This window comes from Paroedura picta, chromosome 13, assembly GCF_049243985.1.
Source record: "Paroedura picta isolate Pp20150507F chromosome 13, Ppicta_v3.0, whole genome shotgun sequence".
Taxonomy (NCBI): domain Eukaryota; kingdom Metazoa; phylum Chordata; class Lepidosauria; order Squamata; family Gekkonidae; genus Paroedura; species Paroedura picta.
The window spans coordinates 36092647-36110663 of NC_135381.1; the positions used below are offsets into that span (position 1 = coordinate 36092647).

The 18017-nt window shown below is 45.5% G+C and overlaps 2 protein-coding genes and 1 long non-coding RNA gene across 25 annotated transcripts in view; 1 reads left to right on the forward strand and 2 right to left on the reverse strand.

Annotated features, from left to right (window-relative positions):
- The window catches only part of LOC143823082 (SLAIN motif-containing protein-like), a 20912-nt gene extending 13910 nt beyond the window's left edge, over window positions 1-7002 (reverse strand). For 3 of the 9 annotated variants that reach the window (XM_077308964.1, XM_077308963.1, XM_077308958.1), the window contains exons 1-3: window positions 6808-6946; window positions 4988-5087; window positions 260-992 (exon numbers count right to left, since the gene is read on the reverse strand). In XM_077308964.1, coding sequence (XP_077165079.1) covers window positions 260-969 — 710 coding nt within the window. In that variant the 5' untranslated portion in view covers window positions 970-992; window positions 4988-5087; window positions 6808-6946. Of the gene's footprint in view, window positions 1-259; window positions 993-4987; window positions 5088-6630; window positions 6766-6807; window positions 6947-6984 lie in introns of those variants that run through there. The other 6 variants (XM_077308960.1, XM_077308965.1, XM_077308959.1 and 3 more) reach the window with 6 other exon arrangements.
- LOC143823083 (uncharacterized) lies at window positions 5858-12880 on the forward strand. The gene is made up of 3 exons (XR_013226376.1): window positions 5858-5964; window positions 10798-10914; window positions 12742-12880. It is a non-coding gene; the product is annotated as an uncharacterized LOC143823083 (long non-coding RNA).
- Window positions 11109-18017, reverse strand: part of ZNF185 (zinc finger protein 185 with LIM domain) — an 87600-nt gene continuing 80691 nt past the window's right edge. For 14 of the 15 annotated variants that reach the window (XM_077308949.1, XM_077308943.1, XM_077308950.1 and 11 more), the window contains 3 exons: window positions 17183-17285; window positions 15492-15590; window positions 11109-14161 (listed from right to left, as the gene is read on the reverse strand). In XM_077308949.1, the coding sequence (XP_077165064.1) occupies window positions 15492-15590; window positions 17183-17285 (202 nt within the window). In that variant the 3' untranslated portion in view covers window positions 11109-14161. The remainder of the gene's footprint in view (window positions 14162-15491; window positions 15591-17182; window positions 17286-18017) is intronic. The other variant, XR_013226375.1, reaches the window with a different exon arrangement.

Here is an 18017-nt window from a genome sequence, read left to right on the forward strand (position 1 = left end):
GAAAAATGCTTTTGTGGTCTTCTTTGTAGGTGCTTCCTTCAGACCCTATGTCTGCCTTCACAGGTTAATAAGCCACTCTTGCTTTACAAAAGACTGCTGACAATATTAAAGAACTTGGGCTTAGTCTCTGTGGTAAAGGATAATGGCTTTATTACTTTCATCTTACACAAAAATCAGCCTGCTTCAGAAATAGAGGGTATAGACTATTGCCCTCCTTCTAACATTAATATTGTGACATTCAACATTTCATGGTACCTACCAGCAGTCCTCTTCATCGGTCCCACTCTCGAGCTCTAGGACTTCTACCTCATCCAGAGCTGTCTCATTCCAAAGGTCTTCTACACCTGTACTCTCTTCATTCAGCCTCAGTATTGGCTCCACAAACCTGCTGGCAAAGTCTTCCACCTCCACTGTGCTTCCACCTCCACTGTCCCAACTGGATATGTCGCTGGTATCACCAGCACTGCTCTGCCTTTTGGTACTGCTCACAAACTGCGTGTTGGAAGTCTCTTTCCAAGAAGCAGTTGCACAGCTTTGCTGCACTGTGGCCTCTACATCTTTTTTCACATATTCTTCCCTCTCTTCTGCTTCAGACTTCATTTTACTTAGTGCTGAGTGCAGGTCTGCCACTAGCTGCAGCTCTTGCTTATCCATCAGAGCGTTGATGCTATTATTCATTTCCATTCCATTGAGCCTGGAATTGCAATTATCCACTCCAGCGTCAGCCTGGCTCAGCAATTTTGCCTCTGGCACACTTCGGAGGCTTCTAGTTCTCAACTGCTGATTCTGGAGCTCAAGTCTTCTTACAAGTTCCTGCAATTTCCGGACCTCCTCCAGTTCCGGGCCCACTTGGTCAGCCATTGGTTCTGCATCTGGACGCATTACAGAGCCTTCTGTTGAACCTCTGCCCTGGTCTGTTCCAAGACTATGGTCAGGTTGAATTACAGGGGCACTCCCAGGAACTACCATCTTCACAAACCTGAGGACTCTTGCTAGAGAAAATAATTGCAGAAGGGCTGGTTAAAAACAGAGTAAGTGCAATGAAGCTAAACATACAAATTATTCAAACAGTTAAATGCCCTCGTTCCCATTTGTGTTTCCACTAACAATACACAGAGCTAAGACTTCATGGGTTTGAAGAACAGTACACTGTATTTACATTAGGCATGAACTACATTTGCCCAGGATAAACAAACACAGACAATTAAACTATATCCAGTGTGTAAGCATCTGTCCATAATGAGTGGCAATATAACTGAGTGCTCTGTAGTTCTACAAAGAACTGTCCACATACAAGTGGTTTGAGGCAGGGAGCTTTAGTGCTGTGAGATCAGTTTGGAAAGAATAAATGCACTTCTGCCGTCAGTGTTTTTGCACTGCAAAATGACAAGAGCAAGCAAACGAGCAAAAATGAAAAGAAAAGCTTCCAGGCACAGATATTTCTCTAAGCTCATGTTGAATGGAAGGCTGAAGCACCATGGAAATGATCTTTCAGCCAGACCCTGGCACATTCCTGAGGGGCAGCATTAAAAATCTAGTCACTTGTTAATGTGTTTCGGATTCTGGTAGTCGAGATCTTCGCTACTTAACAGAAATTCAATTTTGACAACATATTTGTCTTGTTGATGATCTGAAATGCAGAGATACTAGAACAGATTTAATATTACATTTAATAACTAGAATGGCTATTAAAATGTTGTGCGATAGCTATACAAATTACCATTTTGTGCAGAAGCTACTTCAGTTCTCTTAAAATCATAGTATCAATACACACGGAGGGATCGCTTCTTGAAGCCAGGAAGCTAAAGAATTTACTGTGTAGGCAAGTAAAAGAAGAAGAAGAGTTGGTTCTTATATGCCGCTTTTCCCTACCCAAAGGAGGCTCAAAGCGGCTTACAGTCGCCTTCCCATTCCTCTCCCCACAACAGACACCCTGTGGGGTGGGTGAGGCTGAGAGAGCGCTGATAATACTGCTCGGTCAGAACAGTTTTATCAGTGCCATGGCGAGCCCAAGGTCACCCAGCTGGATTCATGTGGGGGAGCGCAGAATCAAACCTGGCATGCCAGATTAGAAGTCCGCACTCCTAACCACTACACCAAACTGGCTCTCACTACACCATCCTGGACACCCGCCACACAGTCATCAAACTATAGCCCATAAACGTATCACTATAGAAGTTGCTAAAAATGATTGTATAGTAACCACTTAGTTACATGGTTATACATGAAGCTGATCACAGCTAACATTTTAATACATTTTTCCACACTGCAGCAGTTGGAAAATGTTAAATGTTCTAGTACAATAAAAAAACAAATATTTGGGTTTCAGCTTACAATGTACGTTATGGTTTGAAAAACAAACAGCATGCCTACAGCTGTATTGGTTGGTTTGAAGTAATCTACAGAGTAGTTATGTTTAGAGAGATGTGAGGGTGTGTCGACCCACCTTTGTCAAATAGCTTTTAAACAGAGTACACACACATGCACACATATATAGACTTACATAAAAACTCACAGCAATGCCAATAAGTGTGTGCTTAAGTCTTTCATTATTGTAATGCTGTGTATAATTATAGATGCTGTGTATCAAAAACTATGGCATGAGAAAAACCAAAAAGATGTCAACCCAACCTTCTGTGTGTCCCATTGCTACTTAAACTTTTTAATGTGGTGGTGAACAGGCCTGCTCTAGCCTGCAAACCCTATTCCACCCTGTCCTCCAAGGTTTTCCCAACACCTGGAGAGGCTTTTATCTCTCTCCAGTAACATGCTGCCAAAACATGAGCTTTGTAGGAACAGAAAGCTTCCCTTCCAACTTCCGACGTATTGTCTCTGTATCTCCTGCTGGCCAGTGACAGTTTACTGCCTTGTGCAGAAGAATAACCGCTTGCTGACCTTTCCCCTGGTGCTCCTTTTCAAATAGCGTGTCCGAGATGATGGAGGTAGCTGTAGTACAGAGGACCACTACCAGCATGAAAAGTTATAAAATATTTATTCAAGGGAAAATGCTCACAATCAGCACCAGACTGCATAAGTGATTTAAAAAAAATGCAGATGTTAAAATATAGGACAGGCTTCTTAGCTTAGGATGTTGTAGATATCTACAGAGTTTCCATTAAGGTTGGGTTCCGCGTCATCCGAATTAGCCGCTCTGGGCTGCCGTAGGCAGCGCCTCACAGCGGGGGGGTGGGGTGGCGGTCATGTGTCCTCCCTCCCTCCCCACAGTGAGGCGCTAGCTGCGGCGGCCGGGAGTGGCCGATTTGGATGACACGGCGCACAATCCTATATTTCCATTAACTTTGCAGCTTTCTCCAGCTCTTCCAGCCAGCATATTGTTAATGACAGCCTCAGTTAAGAGTTCTGTCTGCTCTGATGGACTTAGTTTCAAAGAGACCTTCCTCCTTGCTTCCAGGAATTTTATCACCTCTCTTTTCCCACCCAATGACCAGGCCACGCTGTGTCAGAGAAGCTTTTCCTGGAGATTCTTCAAGAATTCCTTCTTGAAGTTCCTCTAGTACAATGGTTCTCACCCTTCCTGTGACCCTTTAATACAGTTCCTCATGTTGGGGTGACCCCCAACCATAAAATAATGCAAGTGTTCTTTCACAGAAATTAAACCAAAACTGACCCATGGCGTGAAGATCCATTGTTCATAATTGTATAAAAATTGGGTTTTTTCCCAGGGTTTCTCAGTTCAGTTCTGCCTCTTGTCCCACCATGCCAATCTAGCTGTTTTCCACTACTCCAGACAGATGAATACTCTTTCAATTTACCCCGCAAGGCTGTTGTGTGGATGGCGCCCCCCACCCCAAGCCAATCTGCTTGCCCTGCTGCAACTCGTGAAAGGGTCATTCAACCCCCAAAGGGATCCAAACTCCCAGGTTCAGAACCACTGCTCCAGTATTTAAGACCTCTAAGTCTCTATTCCCTGCCTGAAAGGGGGGGGGGGAGGAGAGAAGCTTGACCATTCCATTGCCTATCAGCATTTGTATGAAAGTAGGCTAAGTCAGGAAGCAATGGAACTAACTCATTTTCCCATCCTGAGTTCATTCTCTGAGCCCAGAGGGGGGAAGGGCAGGAATTAAAACTCAGAATGAAGGTTCTTCTCTCAAACCTTCAAATAAAATAATTTCTTCACAGATGCAATCATAGACCAGCCAAAATCGATAGACACAATCATTGACACACAGAACCGCCATTGAAAAGGGTCTTACACTAGTAAAGTTTTTCCTTATGTTCCTTCACTCCCATTTTACATGTTTGGAGAAATAAAATAGTTGTTATCCCTAAAGCAACTCTTATCCAAAAGCTCTCAAGTAAAAACAACAAACTCTTTCACAGCAAGTGAAAAATCGCCTCTTATTTTCAGGATGAAAAATCTACTTGACAATTGAGTTCATTGTAAATTACACATTTTTATGATATCTAGTGAGGTAGTAATGAGACAACAACAACAGTTAAATAACACTTCAGAACAACCTGGGCCTTCAAATTTATAACGAGACTGAAATCCCCGCTTTGCCATGGAACCTTGCTAGGTGACCTTGGGCCAGTCACAGACTCTCAGCCTAATCTACATAGTAGGATTGCAGTGATAGAAAAGAGGAGAAGGCTGTAAGATCTACAGCTGCTACAGTTTACAAATTTTATTTTGTTAAAATGGCCCTCAAATGGCCTTTCACAAGGACTTCCCACCAGGACTAGCTTTCTTTGACCTACTTCATGGTGACATCATATGAGGAAAAGAACCCTGCTCCGCCCACAAAAGACTGCACAAAGAAAATATTGCTGAAAAACAACAATAAAGGTCACAAAGCCTTTGGGGCCATTTTCTAAATATAAAAACCAAGTCTAAGGTTTGGCCCTTTGGATCCTAGATCTCATTATTGCTCAAAAGCAGGAACGGGCAATAAATTTATTTTCCTGTTTTAAAAGATCAACAACAGTTTCCAGAACCCATCTCTTTATATTCTTCAGAAGTCCTTACCCGCACATCTGTCAAAACCGAGAAGAGCAGCCTGGTCTGGATTGAGGACCTCAAAAGCCCAGAGAGGGAGTGCTGCATGAAGCTCTGAAGAGGAACTACCCTAGACACATCAAGAGAAGAGTAAGCTAGTGTAGGAAACAGGACCAAGGTCATTCACCAATGGCAGGACATGGTCCCTTCAAAGGGGAAACACAGAGCCAGCTTCCTTTCCCCTTCTTAGCATCTAAGAGAAACAGCGTGTCCCCCTCCATGGAACCCTTTATTTTTAATCCATAAAAGGAGTTCAGGAGTGCATTTAGCATCCTCCCTTCACCTACTTCAGCTAAGCCCAAATAATAACACTTTCCTAGGAGCAAGTCCCATTACACAGACTCAAATGAGCAGACCTACTTTAAGAGTTGCTGTCTGTACCAACTACACATATTCTTTTATCACTTACCCTCCCTCCTAGTCATGAGATTATTTACTATTATGCATTCAATTTCTTAACCACCTCTCTCTGCATCTCGGCAGTGCACAACATATCTTTCTACAACCAAGTTAAAATCAGAATATAAAACCGTGACAACAAACAATGAAACACTATCCCCATGCTCTGACTCAGTATATTTTGGTGGCATGTGGAGGGGGGGGGCACTTCAGACTGCAAACTCCTCGGGGCAAGGACCCATTCCTCTTTGCCTTCACTAAACCCGCAGATGGCCCATTGATAACATCAAAAAAGAGGGGCAACAGCCATTACTCCCTCCCCCCCACCCCTCCATGAGAGAAGACAGAGGGACAGACCAGATCCAATGGGATGAAATTAATTCAAAAGAAATTCCATCTAAACATCCGGAAGAAGTTCCTGGCAGTCTGAGGGGTTTCTCAGTGGAACAGGCTTCGTCGGGAGGTGGTGGGTTCTCCATCTTTGGAGATTTTTAAGCAGAGGCTGGATAGCCATCTGACAGAGAGGCTGATTCTGGGAAGGTTCCAAGGTAAGGTGATCAGATTGTCCCACTTTTGGAGGGACATCTGGGGGTACCTGGCAAACTGTACTTATGTTGAAATTTTTAAAAATATATATTACAATACTATTTTTGCGTTCCATGTGTTCCATGAAACTTTTTGTTGCTCCATACCAGGGGTAGTCAAACTGCGGCCCTCCAGATGTCCATTCGCTGGCAGGGGCTCCTGGGAATTGTAGTCCATGGACATCTGGAGGGCCGCAGTTTGACTACCCCTGCTCCATATGGACCAAATTCTTAATCAAGACCCCCCCCCCACCCGGTGAATGGTGTCCACTTTACCAATGTTAAAATCTGGTCACCTTATTCAAGGGGGTGGCAGGTGACAGTGGATGAGCAATAGGGTTGGTTGTGAGTGTCCTGCATAGTGCAGGGGGTTGGACTAGATGACCCTTGAGGTCCCTTCCAACTCTAGGATTCTAAGTCAGGTGCCCCTCGTCTTCAACTCCCCCCCCCGCCCCAAAAGGAAGACGGGGGGGGCGCAGAGGAGTTCCTGCCAGCTATACCCCTCCGTCCCACTTGAGGGGGGGCTGCCAATCCCAACCTCAGCCCGCTCCCCCCTCCCCACAAACGACCTATTCGGGTGGGGAGAGGAAAGGGAGGCTATCCTGAGGCGAGAACGGAGAAGGGCCTCACCTGCCCCCACCGCGCCGCAGGAGGAAGAGACAAGGACGGTCCTTAAGGCCCAATGATGGAGACGCGAAGGGGGGGGGGCGACCGGCCCGAAGGGCGCCTGCGCGGCCGCTGAGAGCCTTTATAGCCTCTTCATCCTCCCCCTGCCCCACCCCCCTCCGCCTCGCGCGCTCTTCCTACCTGTCGCGCGCGCCCGAGCTCCCGCTGGCCAGCTGCGTGTTTGTCTCCTCTCTCCCCCCCCCCCCTCCACGCGACCTTACGGTTAGCGCCTTATTTGCATGCAGGAAGGGAGGAGGCCAGTCAGAGGAGAGAAGGAAAGGGAGGAGGAGGGCAAAGAAACGGGAGGAGCCAGCCCACCTTCGGCTTTCAAGCCTGACCAAGCGCGCGCGCGGTTGGCTGGGTCTGCGCCTGCGCGGATGTGTCGGGTGCAAGGAACTGGCCGAGCGGGCGGGAAGCGGTTAGAGGTCGGCCACCTGCTGAGGGAGGGAGGGAGGGGGGGCGGTGAGATGAGTCGTATGCAAATAAGACGTCTGTATGCAAATAGCATGCAAAGCGGGCGTCCTGTCCTCGCGCGCTTCTTTTACCCAGGCGCTGCCGACCTTTTTCTCTGCTTTTGTTCCGTTTTAAGATGCTTCAAACCAGACTGGGCTCTCTGTTGCCTTGACCCTTCCCCCTGCCCCATTTTGCACACTTTTTGGGATATAATCGTTGGTTATACTATTGCACAACTTGATTTGGGAATCAGGGAGGGGGGACATTCGCTTTGTGATGGATTATTGTGGGGCTGCAGCCAGACACTGAAACAAGGAAGAAACTCATACATCCCGTGGCATCCAGTCCAGAGAAGGTTTCTTGCAAGCCTTTCACTTGGACAATTTGTTGCTGTTCTGCACTTGGAAGTGGGGTGTGTGCTTCTGTTGCATAGGGCCTATTCTGCACACAATAGATAATGCACTTTCAGTGCACTTTAGAAGTAGATTTTCCTGTTCTGCACAGGAAAATCCAGCCACCAAAGAACATTGAAAGTGCATTATCCTCTGTGTGCGGAATGGGCCCTAGAGAAAATGGATGCTTTGGAAGTGGCATTATGCCCCATTGAAGTCTTTCTCTCCAAACCCCTAGCATTCTTTCTAGCATTCCCTAACCCAAAGTTGGCAATCCTAGTGGGGATGTTGAATATTTTGGACAAGTGGTTTGTATCCAACCATACTGTCCCTCCAAATCAACAGCACTTTTGTTTGTAGAAGAAGGCGGCAGAGATTCCTGCCAATTCACAACCGGAGATCAAGGCCCTGATGGAGCTAAAACAGTTCCGCCGGGCCTGCAAAAGGGAGCTCATCCACCAGGCATTTGATTGAGACCAGACGTAATCAACAGCGATTGAAGGGCCCCTGCTCCCTCCCTCCCAGAACTCCATCAATGCGCTCTGGACCTGTTTGCACTGTTACAATTATCAGTTATTAATACTATTGTTACAGTTATTTATATGTTATGGATTGTTTCATATATTGTTTATATGTTTTATGTAAACCTCCCTGAGCCTTCAGGGAGGGCGGTATATAAATATAATTAATAAATAATTAAAATTTGAATGCCCACTTTAACAGGGAGGGAGGGAGACTGGCTGATCTCCAGCAACTAAATTTGGAAGAGGCAGCAGCTAGTGGGCTACACTGGAACAGGAAATGGAAAAATCTGTTTATGGTTGGATATTTGCCTATATTCTGTATTAGGTTTCTAGGCTGCTTCACACACTCGATAATGCAGGCAAATGCATATGTACTTGACATGAGCTAATCTCCTCCTTTATTGTATCTAAATGCTTCTCAGCTCTTCCTGAATTTCTAACATTAACTCCATAATTAAAATAATCTGTAGCAGGCTGTAGCTTTGATCTCTTTCAGTTCCTTTGCATATTGCCTCCCTCCTTATTACTGATGTTCAAGTATTCGTGGATAATATACTGCCAAGAAGCAACCTTGATAACAACGCCACATATGATTTTATCCAGGAAAAGGTTTGCGTGCAATCTTTTCTGATGTGTATGCATAGTCCTAGGGTGTGGGTTAAATACAACGCAAACCTTAGCCTTTTGTGCACTCGTGTTTACCTTTGCTTTTACCATGCATTCCCCTCAGGTGTATTTTTATCTTCTGCTTGCCGATTCACTTTCACATTGCAGATGGGTTGGGCTTTCATTTGACTCCTCCGTGGATTTAGCTCCCTACAGGGCTCAATTTGTTTTCCCTTTGCTGTATTTGCACTTTTTAAAAAAGTCCTATTGCCCTGTTTCCCCCCTTTTTTGGCTCCCAGGCCAAAGGAAATTTACAAGCAGAATGACCCCCATGGGATTCTCCCCCCCCCCCCCGCCATGCCTCCATCACCAACACTGAGCCACAGTGTCTGCTTATTGGTCAGTTTCAGGCAGGGGGTGCCTTTTGAAATTGTAAGAGATTTTGAAAGCTGCTCTGACTTCCAAAAACCCATCTTAGGTTTTCCTGCCTTTGGTTTTTGTGTAAGCTCCAGTAGTTTTTAAACATTTGATTTTTTTATAAGCCCCCCCCACACACACACAAAAAAAAAAGTCTTGTGAGAATTTGGGTTCAGTGTTAGTGTCTGAACTATTGACAAGTCTTTCTTGTGGATGACGCCAAGCCACTTCCCCCCAATTTTCCTATCACATGTGCGTCACACACACAGGGGTGGGGAGGTGTTGAGAAATGCTCTGAAGGGCTGCCATGTGCTCTTCCTCCTCCCTTCCCCTCCCATTCTGTTAATTTCTTTTCTAAAAATTAAGGGAACTCACTACAGTCAGATTTTTGATTTTGTTTTAAAAATAAACATTCCATCAAAACATTGCATTGTTTAAAAGAAAACAAAAAACCCAGAGAAACGTTTATATCCTATTTATCTGCTCTAGATTGCAATCTAGACTATATAACTCAGTCTCTAAAACTAGTCTGAGGATCAGAAGTTTAAAACCAGCTCTGGTGTTAACTTTTTTCTCACAGAATTCAGACAAAGCTAGGGTTTGCCACACCTCTGACCCACCCACCCCTGACTGCCAAGATTTTGCTGTAGGCTCCAGTTCCTCACTACATATGCATCTTTTTTTGAAGAAGTAAAGGGTTGGTTCTTATATGCCGCTTTTCCCTAACCGAAGGAGGCTCAAAGCGGCTTACAGTCGCCTTCCCATTCCTCTCCCCACAACAGACACCCTGTGGGGTGGGTGAGGCTGAGAGAGCCCTGATATCACTGCTTGGTCAGAACAGTTTTATCAGTGCCGTGGTGAGCCCAAGGTCACCCAGCTGGTTGCACGTGGGGGAGTGCAGAATCGAACCTGGCATGCCAGATTAGAAGTCCGCACTCCTAACCACTACACCAAACTTGCTCTCTTTTGCCCTTCAGTATTACTGATGTGAATAAGTGCTTTCATCAAATACTACAAAAGAACCATCTATGCAATAGGATCTGGGGGGAAAAGGTTGAGAGAATTCTCTCCCCCAGATCCACTTGGCTCCACCCTCTATAAGGTAAGATGTTGAGCCTTTTTGGTTGTTGTCTTCTGTTTCATCTTATATGGGGCCCCTCTTCTCTCTCTTACCTGGGCTGGGAGCTGTAGAAAGTTAACCTTTTTGACATAAATTCTTTCAAAATAAGTTAAATGTACCTACTTGAGCATGTCACATGAGATGTGCTTCTATTTTGTAAGTAAAATTTCATTCTCGTTACCATTGGAATCAGGTCATCTGTGTAATTTGTTTGAACATGATTCTCCCCCCCCCCCCCTTAACTGGGAAATGTGGAGGATTGGGGAGAGTGTGTAACAGGGGTAGTCAAACTGCGGCCCTCCAGATGTCCATGGACTACAATTCCCAGGAGCCCCCTGCCAGCGAATGCTGGCAGGGGGCTCCTGGGAATTGTAGTCCATGGACATCTGGAGGGCCGCAGTTGTGTAAAACTTCAGTGCTCCCAAGTCAAAATAGATACCTTTACATTGAAACCAATACATGTAACTCTATGCACCGCTGTATCAAGGGCTATTTCCACGTGCATAGTTAGATTCTGATTATCGCTGAATTGAAGCCGATATGTCTTTACACATCCTGTTCACATCCTGTTCCTGTATTCTGCCCATTTGTTCTTTAATTTTTCTCATCTGAATCACAGAATAGAACTCTGCATACTAATGAGAAGAACAGGTTTCCCGAGTCGTCATCTTTTGGTTCCACTGGCTGGTCTCTGCTCACTGGTCCTTGCTTTTGTATTGCACAACAATCCGGTATTGTAAGTTTGGCCCAAATCAGCTTGTGAGTTTAATAGCGGTTGTGGGAGGAGTAGGAATCCTTTCTTCCAGTTCCTAAGCCAGTTCTAATGGCTGCAGTATGAACTAGCCAATTTTTTAAAGATTGCTGTGTTTCTAGAAGAGCACAGAGGGATAAACTACACAGACTATTAAATGGAGAACTCTGGGTCCGCTCTTTGAACACTTATTGTTTATTAGAACTATGTGTGGAGGTTAAGAATTTGTTGCAAAGAAAACAAACTGGCAAACTAAGACAAAACTACAGTCTAGAATGGCCTCCCCAGCAGTCTCTTCCCAAAACAGTTTCTTGAGCAAACCAAACAATCCCTTAGTCCAGGGGTAGTCAACCTGTGGTCCTCCAGATGTTCATGGACTACAATTCCCATGAGCCCCTGGCAGTGGCTCATGGGAATTGTAGTCCATGAACATCTGGAGGACCACAGGTTGACTACCCCTGCCTTAGACAGCTTCTGAAACTTCACCTGTGGCTGGGAAAAGCACACACTCAAGTTTTTAGAGAACACCTTTCAGAACCCAAGGAGAGGGAGACCTGCAGGGAGGAAGTCAGCCCAAAAGTTCAGTGTTGACCAAAGATGAAAACAAGATTCCAAAGTTGCCCAGCCATCTGTCTTATCAAATTTCATCCCTAAGGACTGGTGATTTTGGAAGTTCTGGAGATACTTTGAAAAGATCTATAGGTCAAATGAAAGGAAATCAAAGTTTTGTCTAGAAAACAACCATGTGGGTTGTTTGTTTGTTTTTTAAATGTGTCATTTCTCCTTTGCCAAAAGCTTAACAATCAGTATCTCATTAATCTTTGCAACAGTTCTGCTATACTAGAGTTAGGTCACTTCTATACTTGTTTTATGATGAGCCTCTTTAGAAAAACAAGCAGAGGAAAGCGAAGCTTTTTCACAAATGCATGTCCAGCACTGTTGTTTTCTGCACACTCCTTAGATTGCAACTGGATACACAATCCAACTCTGTTGAAAACTTCATTTCTGTATCGACATAAGAAGATTCAGATTATCTATATTAATCTATTTCAGCAAAATAAAACAGGAATTAAGTGTTACCTTAAAGACTAACAATTATTCTGTGACTCTGGAAAGCTTGTGCTTGTCTTTAAGGTGCCACTGGATTCCTGTCACTAAGTAGACCCAACAAGGATATAATGCCATAGAAGCCACCCTCAAAAGTTGCCATTTTCCAATCGAAATTTATCTCTGTAACCTGGAGACCAGTTGTAATTCTGGGAGATCTCCTTCCACTACTTGGAGACGAGGCATTTCCGCACCCGATAAATGTAGTGTAACGTTTGCCAAAAGAAGACATTATATTTCGGCCCTCCCTTATGACGTCGCTAACTTCCAGCATCTGGGCAGTAACCAGCTGGCTACATCCTCCATTTTAAAGTGCAAGTTCAGGAATTGCATATTTAGTGCTAGCTAAGGGAGAACAACCAGCTGGCAACCAGCAAAATGGAGGTATGGAGGCTCAAATGTGCTAAAGGCACTTGCCTCGTCCCGCCCTCACACTTGACTCCCTCTCCCTTGTTCCTGGAGCTGGGAATTTCTTTTAAAAAATGGCTAACTTCCAATAGCAACAAATAGACAGACAAGTGTGCAGGCAATGATAGAAATAAAAAAAGGTTTTTTTCAGAGTTGTAACAGAAAGTGTGCCTCTCTAAAGTTTTCTCCCCCCCCCCAAAAAAAAATCAGGAATAATATTTTTAAAAGTATCCAAGGACTCATGATCCCACAAGGAGTAGCGTTCAAAAAGCACTATGTATCTGTTTCTTTGCATAGGCATTTCAACGGAGAAGTACAATTTAACAAAATTAGCAGGCATCACAGGACCTTTAAAACATGGAGAAAGGGGATTGGTTGCCTGGATTGATTGACAAGTGGAAGTGTGACGCATATAAGGCACGTTGCTCTCTTCCGCCATTTCCAGCAGCAGATGTGGAGGGTGAGATGCGCGAAAAGTTGACAAAGGTGAGACAGCAGAAAAGGTGAGAAGGGGCTGGGCATCACAATAAAATTTAGCACTTTGCCATTCCACTGGCGTTACGCTATATTTACTGATGTGCGGAAATTGCCTGGGTTTTATCAAGTTGACCTAACAATGGTAATGGGCTTGCAGTTTCAAGTCCTGGTAAAGTAGGCCCTTGTATATCCCCCCATGGCCCCATGCGTGCTTGAATCTTGCTTAGAGTTTCTGGTCAGATCGTAGATGAAGATTTCCTGAAATTACAGCTGGTCTACAGGTTAGAGATAAATTTCCCAGGAAAAAATGGCAGCTCTGGGGGATGACCCCTATGGCATTATACCCAACTGAGGTCCCCCTCCTCTCCAAATCCCACTCTCCAAATCTCCAGGAATTTTTTTAACCCTAGCTGCCATTTTACTCTGCCTGACTCTTGAGTAGGCATGTATTGGGCAGGGTGGGCCTTGATACAAATTGGTCCAGGCCCGGAGGAAAGATGCTGGAGCCCTGCATGCCAGTCATCCCTTGATGCTTTCTATCATCACATGACCAACATGCATAGGAACTGCCCCCACTGGTGCTAGGTTATGCAGAAATCTGTCCAGTGGCATCAAGAGGTCAGAGGCCCGTTCTGAGCCCTCCGTGTTCATATCAGGGGCTGCAGGCCAAGGCTGACGCTGCAGACCCAGGCCCTGCCAAAGAGATTAAGGAGGAAAGGTCCTAGCACCTGCTTCAGAATGCAATCCCCAGCCAAAATATATCTTACAGTTGCAAAGTATATATAACATATCTTTTTTCCCCTACAGGGGGAAAAGCAGTTTGGAATATTGGTTTTGATAGGGTAAATAGCCCAAGGGAATAAAATTAAGCACCACCACCCCAATATTGCTCTTCCAATCCAATTCAGAGTTCCACTGCAGTAGTGCTAAAGCAAAATGAAAAATACTCGAGGGGCACTCCTCAGGGGTGTCCCACTACTCCTGGTTTCTCAGAATTGCTGGCCACCCACAGATCTCCCTGAAGGCAGCTCATTGGCTTAGCACTTTAGGATTCCGTCAATTTCTTTGGCATGCGCTCCCCTTCAGTAAAGTGAACATGAATCAGTTTCCCCGGGGAAAAGATGGCCAAAAATGAATCTTGAGAAGAGAATGAATGCTGGTAAGGCACTAGAAATATCCTGGCTCATGTTCGGGGCTGCAGGCAGGCTTCTCTCTGGCTGCCTCTCCAAACCAGGAAATTCTAAGAGAAAATTAGAGAAAGAAGCTGATGAGCTGATCAAAAGATGCACAGTGTACCTGAGGGACCGCCTCCCTGCCTATGCCCCCAAAAGAGCTCTGCGCTCCACCGCCACCAACCGGCTAATGGTCCCTGGCCCTAAAGAAGTCCGCCTGGCCTCAACCAGGGACAGAACATTCTCTGTCCTGGCCCCCACCTGGTGGAATGAGCTCCCAGAGGAGATCAGGGCTCTGACGGAGCTAAAACAGTTCCGCAGGGCCTGCAAAAAGGAGCCCTTCCGCCAGGCATTTGCTTGAGACCAGGCATAACCAACAGCGACTGAAGGGCCCCTGCTCCCCCCCCCTCTCAAAACTCTACCAGTGTGCTCTGGACCTGTTTGCACTGTTGCATTGTTTATACTGTTATATTGTTACAACTATTAATTATTAATATTATTGTACGGTTATTCATGTTATAGACTGTTTCATGTATTGTTCTTATGTTCTATGTAAACCACCCTGAGCCTCCGGGGAGGGCGGTATGTATAAATGAATGAATGAATGAATGAATGAATGAATGAATGAATGAATGAATGAATGAATGAATGAATGAATGAATGAATGAATGAAGCCAGAAGAAAAGCGGATGGGGCACCATAGACTGGTGGCCATATACCCCATGTAGGGGGACGTGTGGCATGCTACAAAACCCATCTGCCAGCGTCAGGTGGCAGCCGAGGAAGGGGAAGTGCCATCTCCAGTCTAATGGATGCCATGGAGCAGCAACACAGGTGAGCGAGAAGGACTTATTCTGTCTGGAAGAACAATATGAAGCATCATAGCTACTTCATGTCTCCATCCTGCTGCGATTATATTACTACTAAGAATTCTTTAGGCTGCTTTGGAGTGTTCAAAGCACGTCATATCCATTATGTCAGAAGTCCATATAATGGCACTAAGGTACGCAGGTGTTATTAGTCGCATATTGCAAAAATGAGACTGAAAACTTGGGAGGGGGGTGGAACCCTGAGAGAACAAGTGGCAACGGATCCCATCCATAAGGTAGCAAAACAAACAAAACAATCAGCAAAGGCCAAGGGTGGCAAAGCCCCAGGTGATGGTTCTTCCAGCATCTCTGGTTTGACCTCTAGGCCAGGGGTAGTCAACCTGTGGTCCTCCAGATGTTCATGGATTACAATTCCCATGAGCCCCTGCCAGCATTTGCTGGCAGGGGCTCATGGGAATTGTAGTCCATGAACATCTGGAGGACCACAGATTGACTACCCCTGCTCTAGGCCACTCCCATGTATTGCCCCTGTCCCTGCCATGCCCACCCCAGAGCAGGCCTCACTTACTTAGAAGAGCTTCTCGTAGCACTTGTCACAGTGGACAATATCGCGGTGAATGTAGATTTTGTCTAGCAGGTCTCCCATTGGTTTGTGGCAAATCCCACACTGCGGTGAGAGAAAAAGAGCCGCACATTGGGCAGAATTAAGACACTGAGGTTCTCTTTTTGTGTATGTGTGGTTTAGTGAGAAATGGGGAGGTGGTAGTATCACCACAGGTATGTTGTACTGGTCAGTGTTGAACTGGCACCTGGAAGACCCTGCACAAATCTCATCTCAGTCACGCCATAGGGCAGGGGTAGTCAAACTGCGGCCCTCCAGATGTTCATGGACTACAATTCCCAGGAGCCCCTGCCAGCATTCGCTGGCAGGGGCTCCTGGGAAATGTAGTCCATGGACATCTGGAGGGCCGCAGTTTGACTACCCCTGCCATAGGGTTTCATTGGACTAGTTACTGTAACTTGACATGAGCAACCTCATAAGACTGTTGTGAGGATAACTGATGAAGGGAAAGGTAGAAAGTTGGTGACCTGATGTGTATAAGGTAATTCTCAGGGAATATGTCCCATTTTTTTCTTTTCCCGTGTTGGGAGCATTTGTTTCACCCGTTTTCCTTTGTGCAGTTTTTTGCGCCTTTTTGTATGTCATGTGCAAGTGGCAGGAAAATTAAGAATAAAAATGAGTGAGAAAAATCGACAAGAGGCAAACAGAAAACTATGAAAAATTTAAATGAACCAAACCCCTGCTTCTATACAGCCTGCCTTTAAGAGTAACTAATGCAACTTAAGGGGGGTTGGTGTCTAAATTTACATGATCACATATAATTCCAGCTAAATAAATCCAGTGGCACCTGAAAGACTAACAACATTTATTCCTGCATTATTTTGTGAGCCAAGGCTTACTTCATCAAATCCAGAGACTGCATACACGTTCAGCAGTTTTTTTACTTGCCTGTACTTAGTTAATACAAAGTACATTTTAACTCTAGAATCTGGAGATCCATCTGTTTCTTTCAATTGTTCCCTGGGTTGTAAATTCTTCATTTTAAAAAAGAAACCCAAGTGCAGTTCTGTGCCAACACTCTGTGCCTTAAGTCATGGACACATGGATCTGTTTATGCAGTTTTGCCTTCTAATGGCCAGTGTAGGAAGAACGCATAGCTATGCTGATTGTTCTTACCTCTTCTCTCCACTTCCACAACCACTCAAAATCCCACAGAGCATTCCATTGATTTCTGAGATTTCAACAGCCACTGCTGTTTTTGAAACTTAAAGTCTTATGCACTATAGCAAGGGTGGTCAAACTGTGGCCCTCCAGATGTCCATGGACTACAAACCCCATGAGCCCCTGCCAGCAAATGCATTCACTGACAGGGGCTCATGGGATTTGTAGTCCATGGACATCTGGAGGGCCACAGTTTGACCACCCCTGCACTATAGTGTTGCTATATTCTAAATGAAAAGCTCCGGTTTTTTGGATGCTGAATTCTCTGCTTGCAAATACAGCTAATGTGCCATTTAGCTGGAAAGCTATCTTTACAAAGTCCACAATCCCAAATTCTGTGCACCTGTACCAACTTCCTTCTTCTATCAGATCTTAGACTTTCCTGCTGGAGAAGATAAGTGAATCTGGTTCCTGACTCCACTTTGCTTCACACTGTTTTTCTGCATGGATCACTTTTAGTGAAAGAGTGCCCTTACCCGGAAGCAGAATTCATGGCAGCAGATATTCAGCTTCTCAATTTTTATCTTGGGACAGTTGCGGATTTCACGGCCACAGTAAGTGCAGATGTCTTCAGAGGGCCTAGTGAGAAGAAGAAGAGTTGGTTTTTTCATGCCGCTTTTCTTTACCAGAAGGAGTCAAAGCAGCTTACAATCGCCTTCCCTTTCCTCTCCCCACCACAGACACCCTGTGAAGTGGGTGAGGCTGAGAGAGCCCTGATATTCCTGCTTGGTAAGAACAGCTCTATCAGGAGTCTCAAAGGGGCTTCCAATCACCTTCCCTTCCTCTCCCCAAAACAGACACCCTGTGAGGGAGGTGGGGCTGAGAGAGCCCTGATATTACTGCTTGGTCAGAACAGCTCTATCAGGAGTCTCAAAGGGGCTTCCAATCGCCTTCCCTTCCTCTCCCCACAACAGACACCCTGTGAGGTAGGTGAGGCTGAGACAGCCCTGATGTTACTGCACAGTCAGAACAGCTTTATCAGTCACCCTGCTGGCTGCATGAGCGGGGAATCAAACCCAGCTCGCCAGATTAGAAGTCCACGTTCCTAACCACTATGCCAAGCTGGCTCTGTACCAAAGTCACCCAGCTGGGGAGAAGGAGAAGGCTATGAGTCCAGGGACTGCAAGGAAGGTCGGCCTCAGCAACAGGGCCATCCCAAGACATCCAGGCAGTAGCTGCCTTAGGGCATGACAACTTGAAGAGGATGCCTGCTGCTGACATGCAGCTGGCGCTTGTCTTGCTCCCAGCTGGGACTGGCATGTGAGTTGACTGGCATGGCCTATGCCTGCCAGTTGTCACATCCCAGAATAG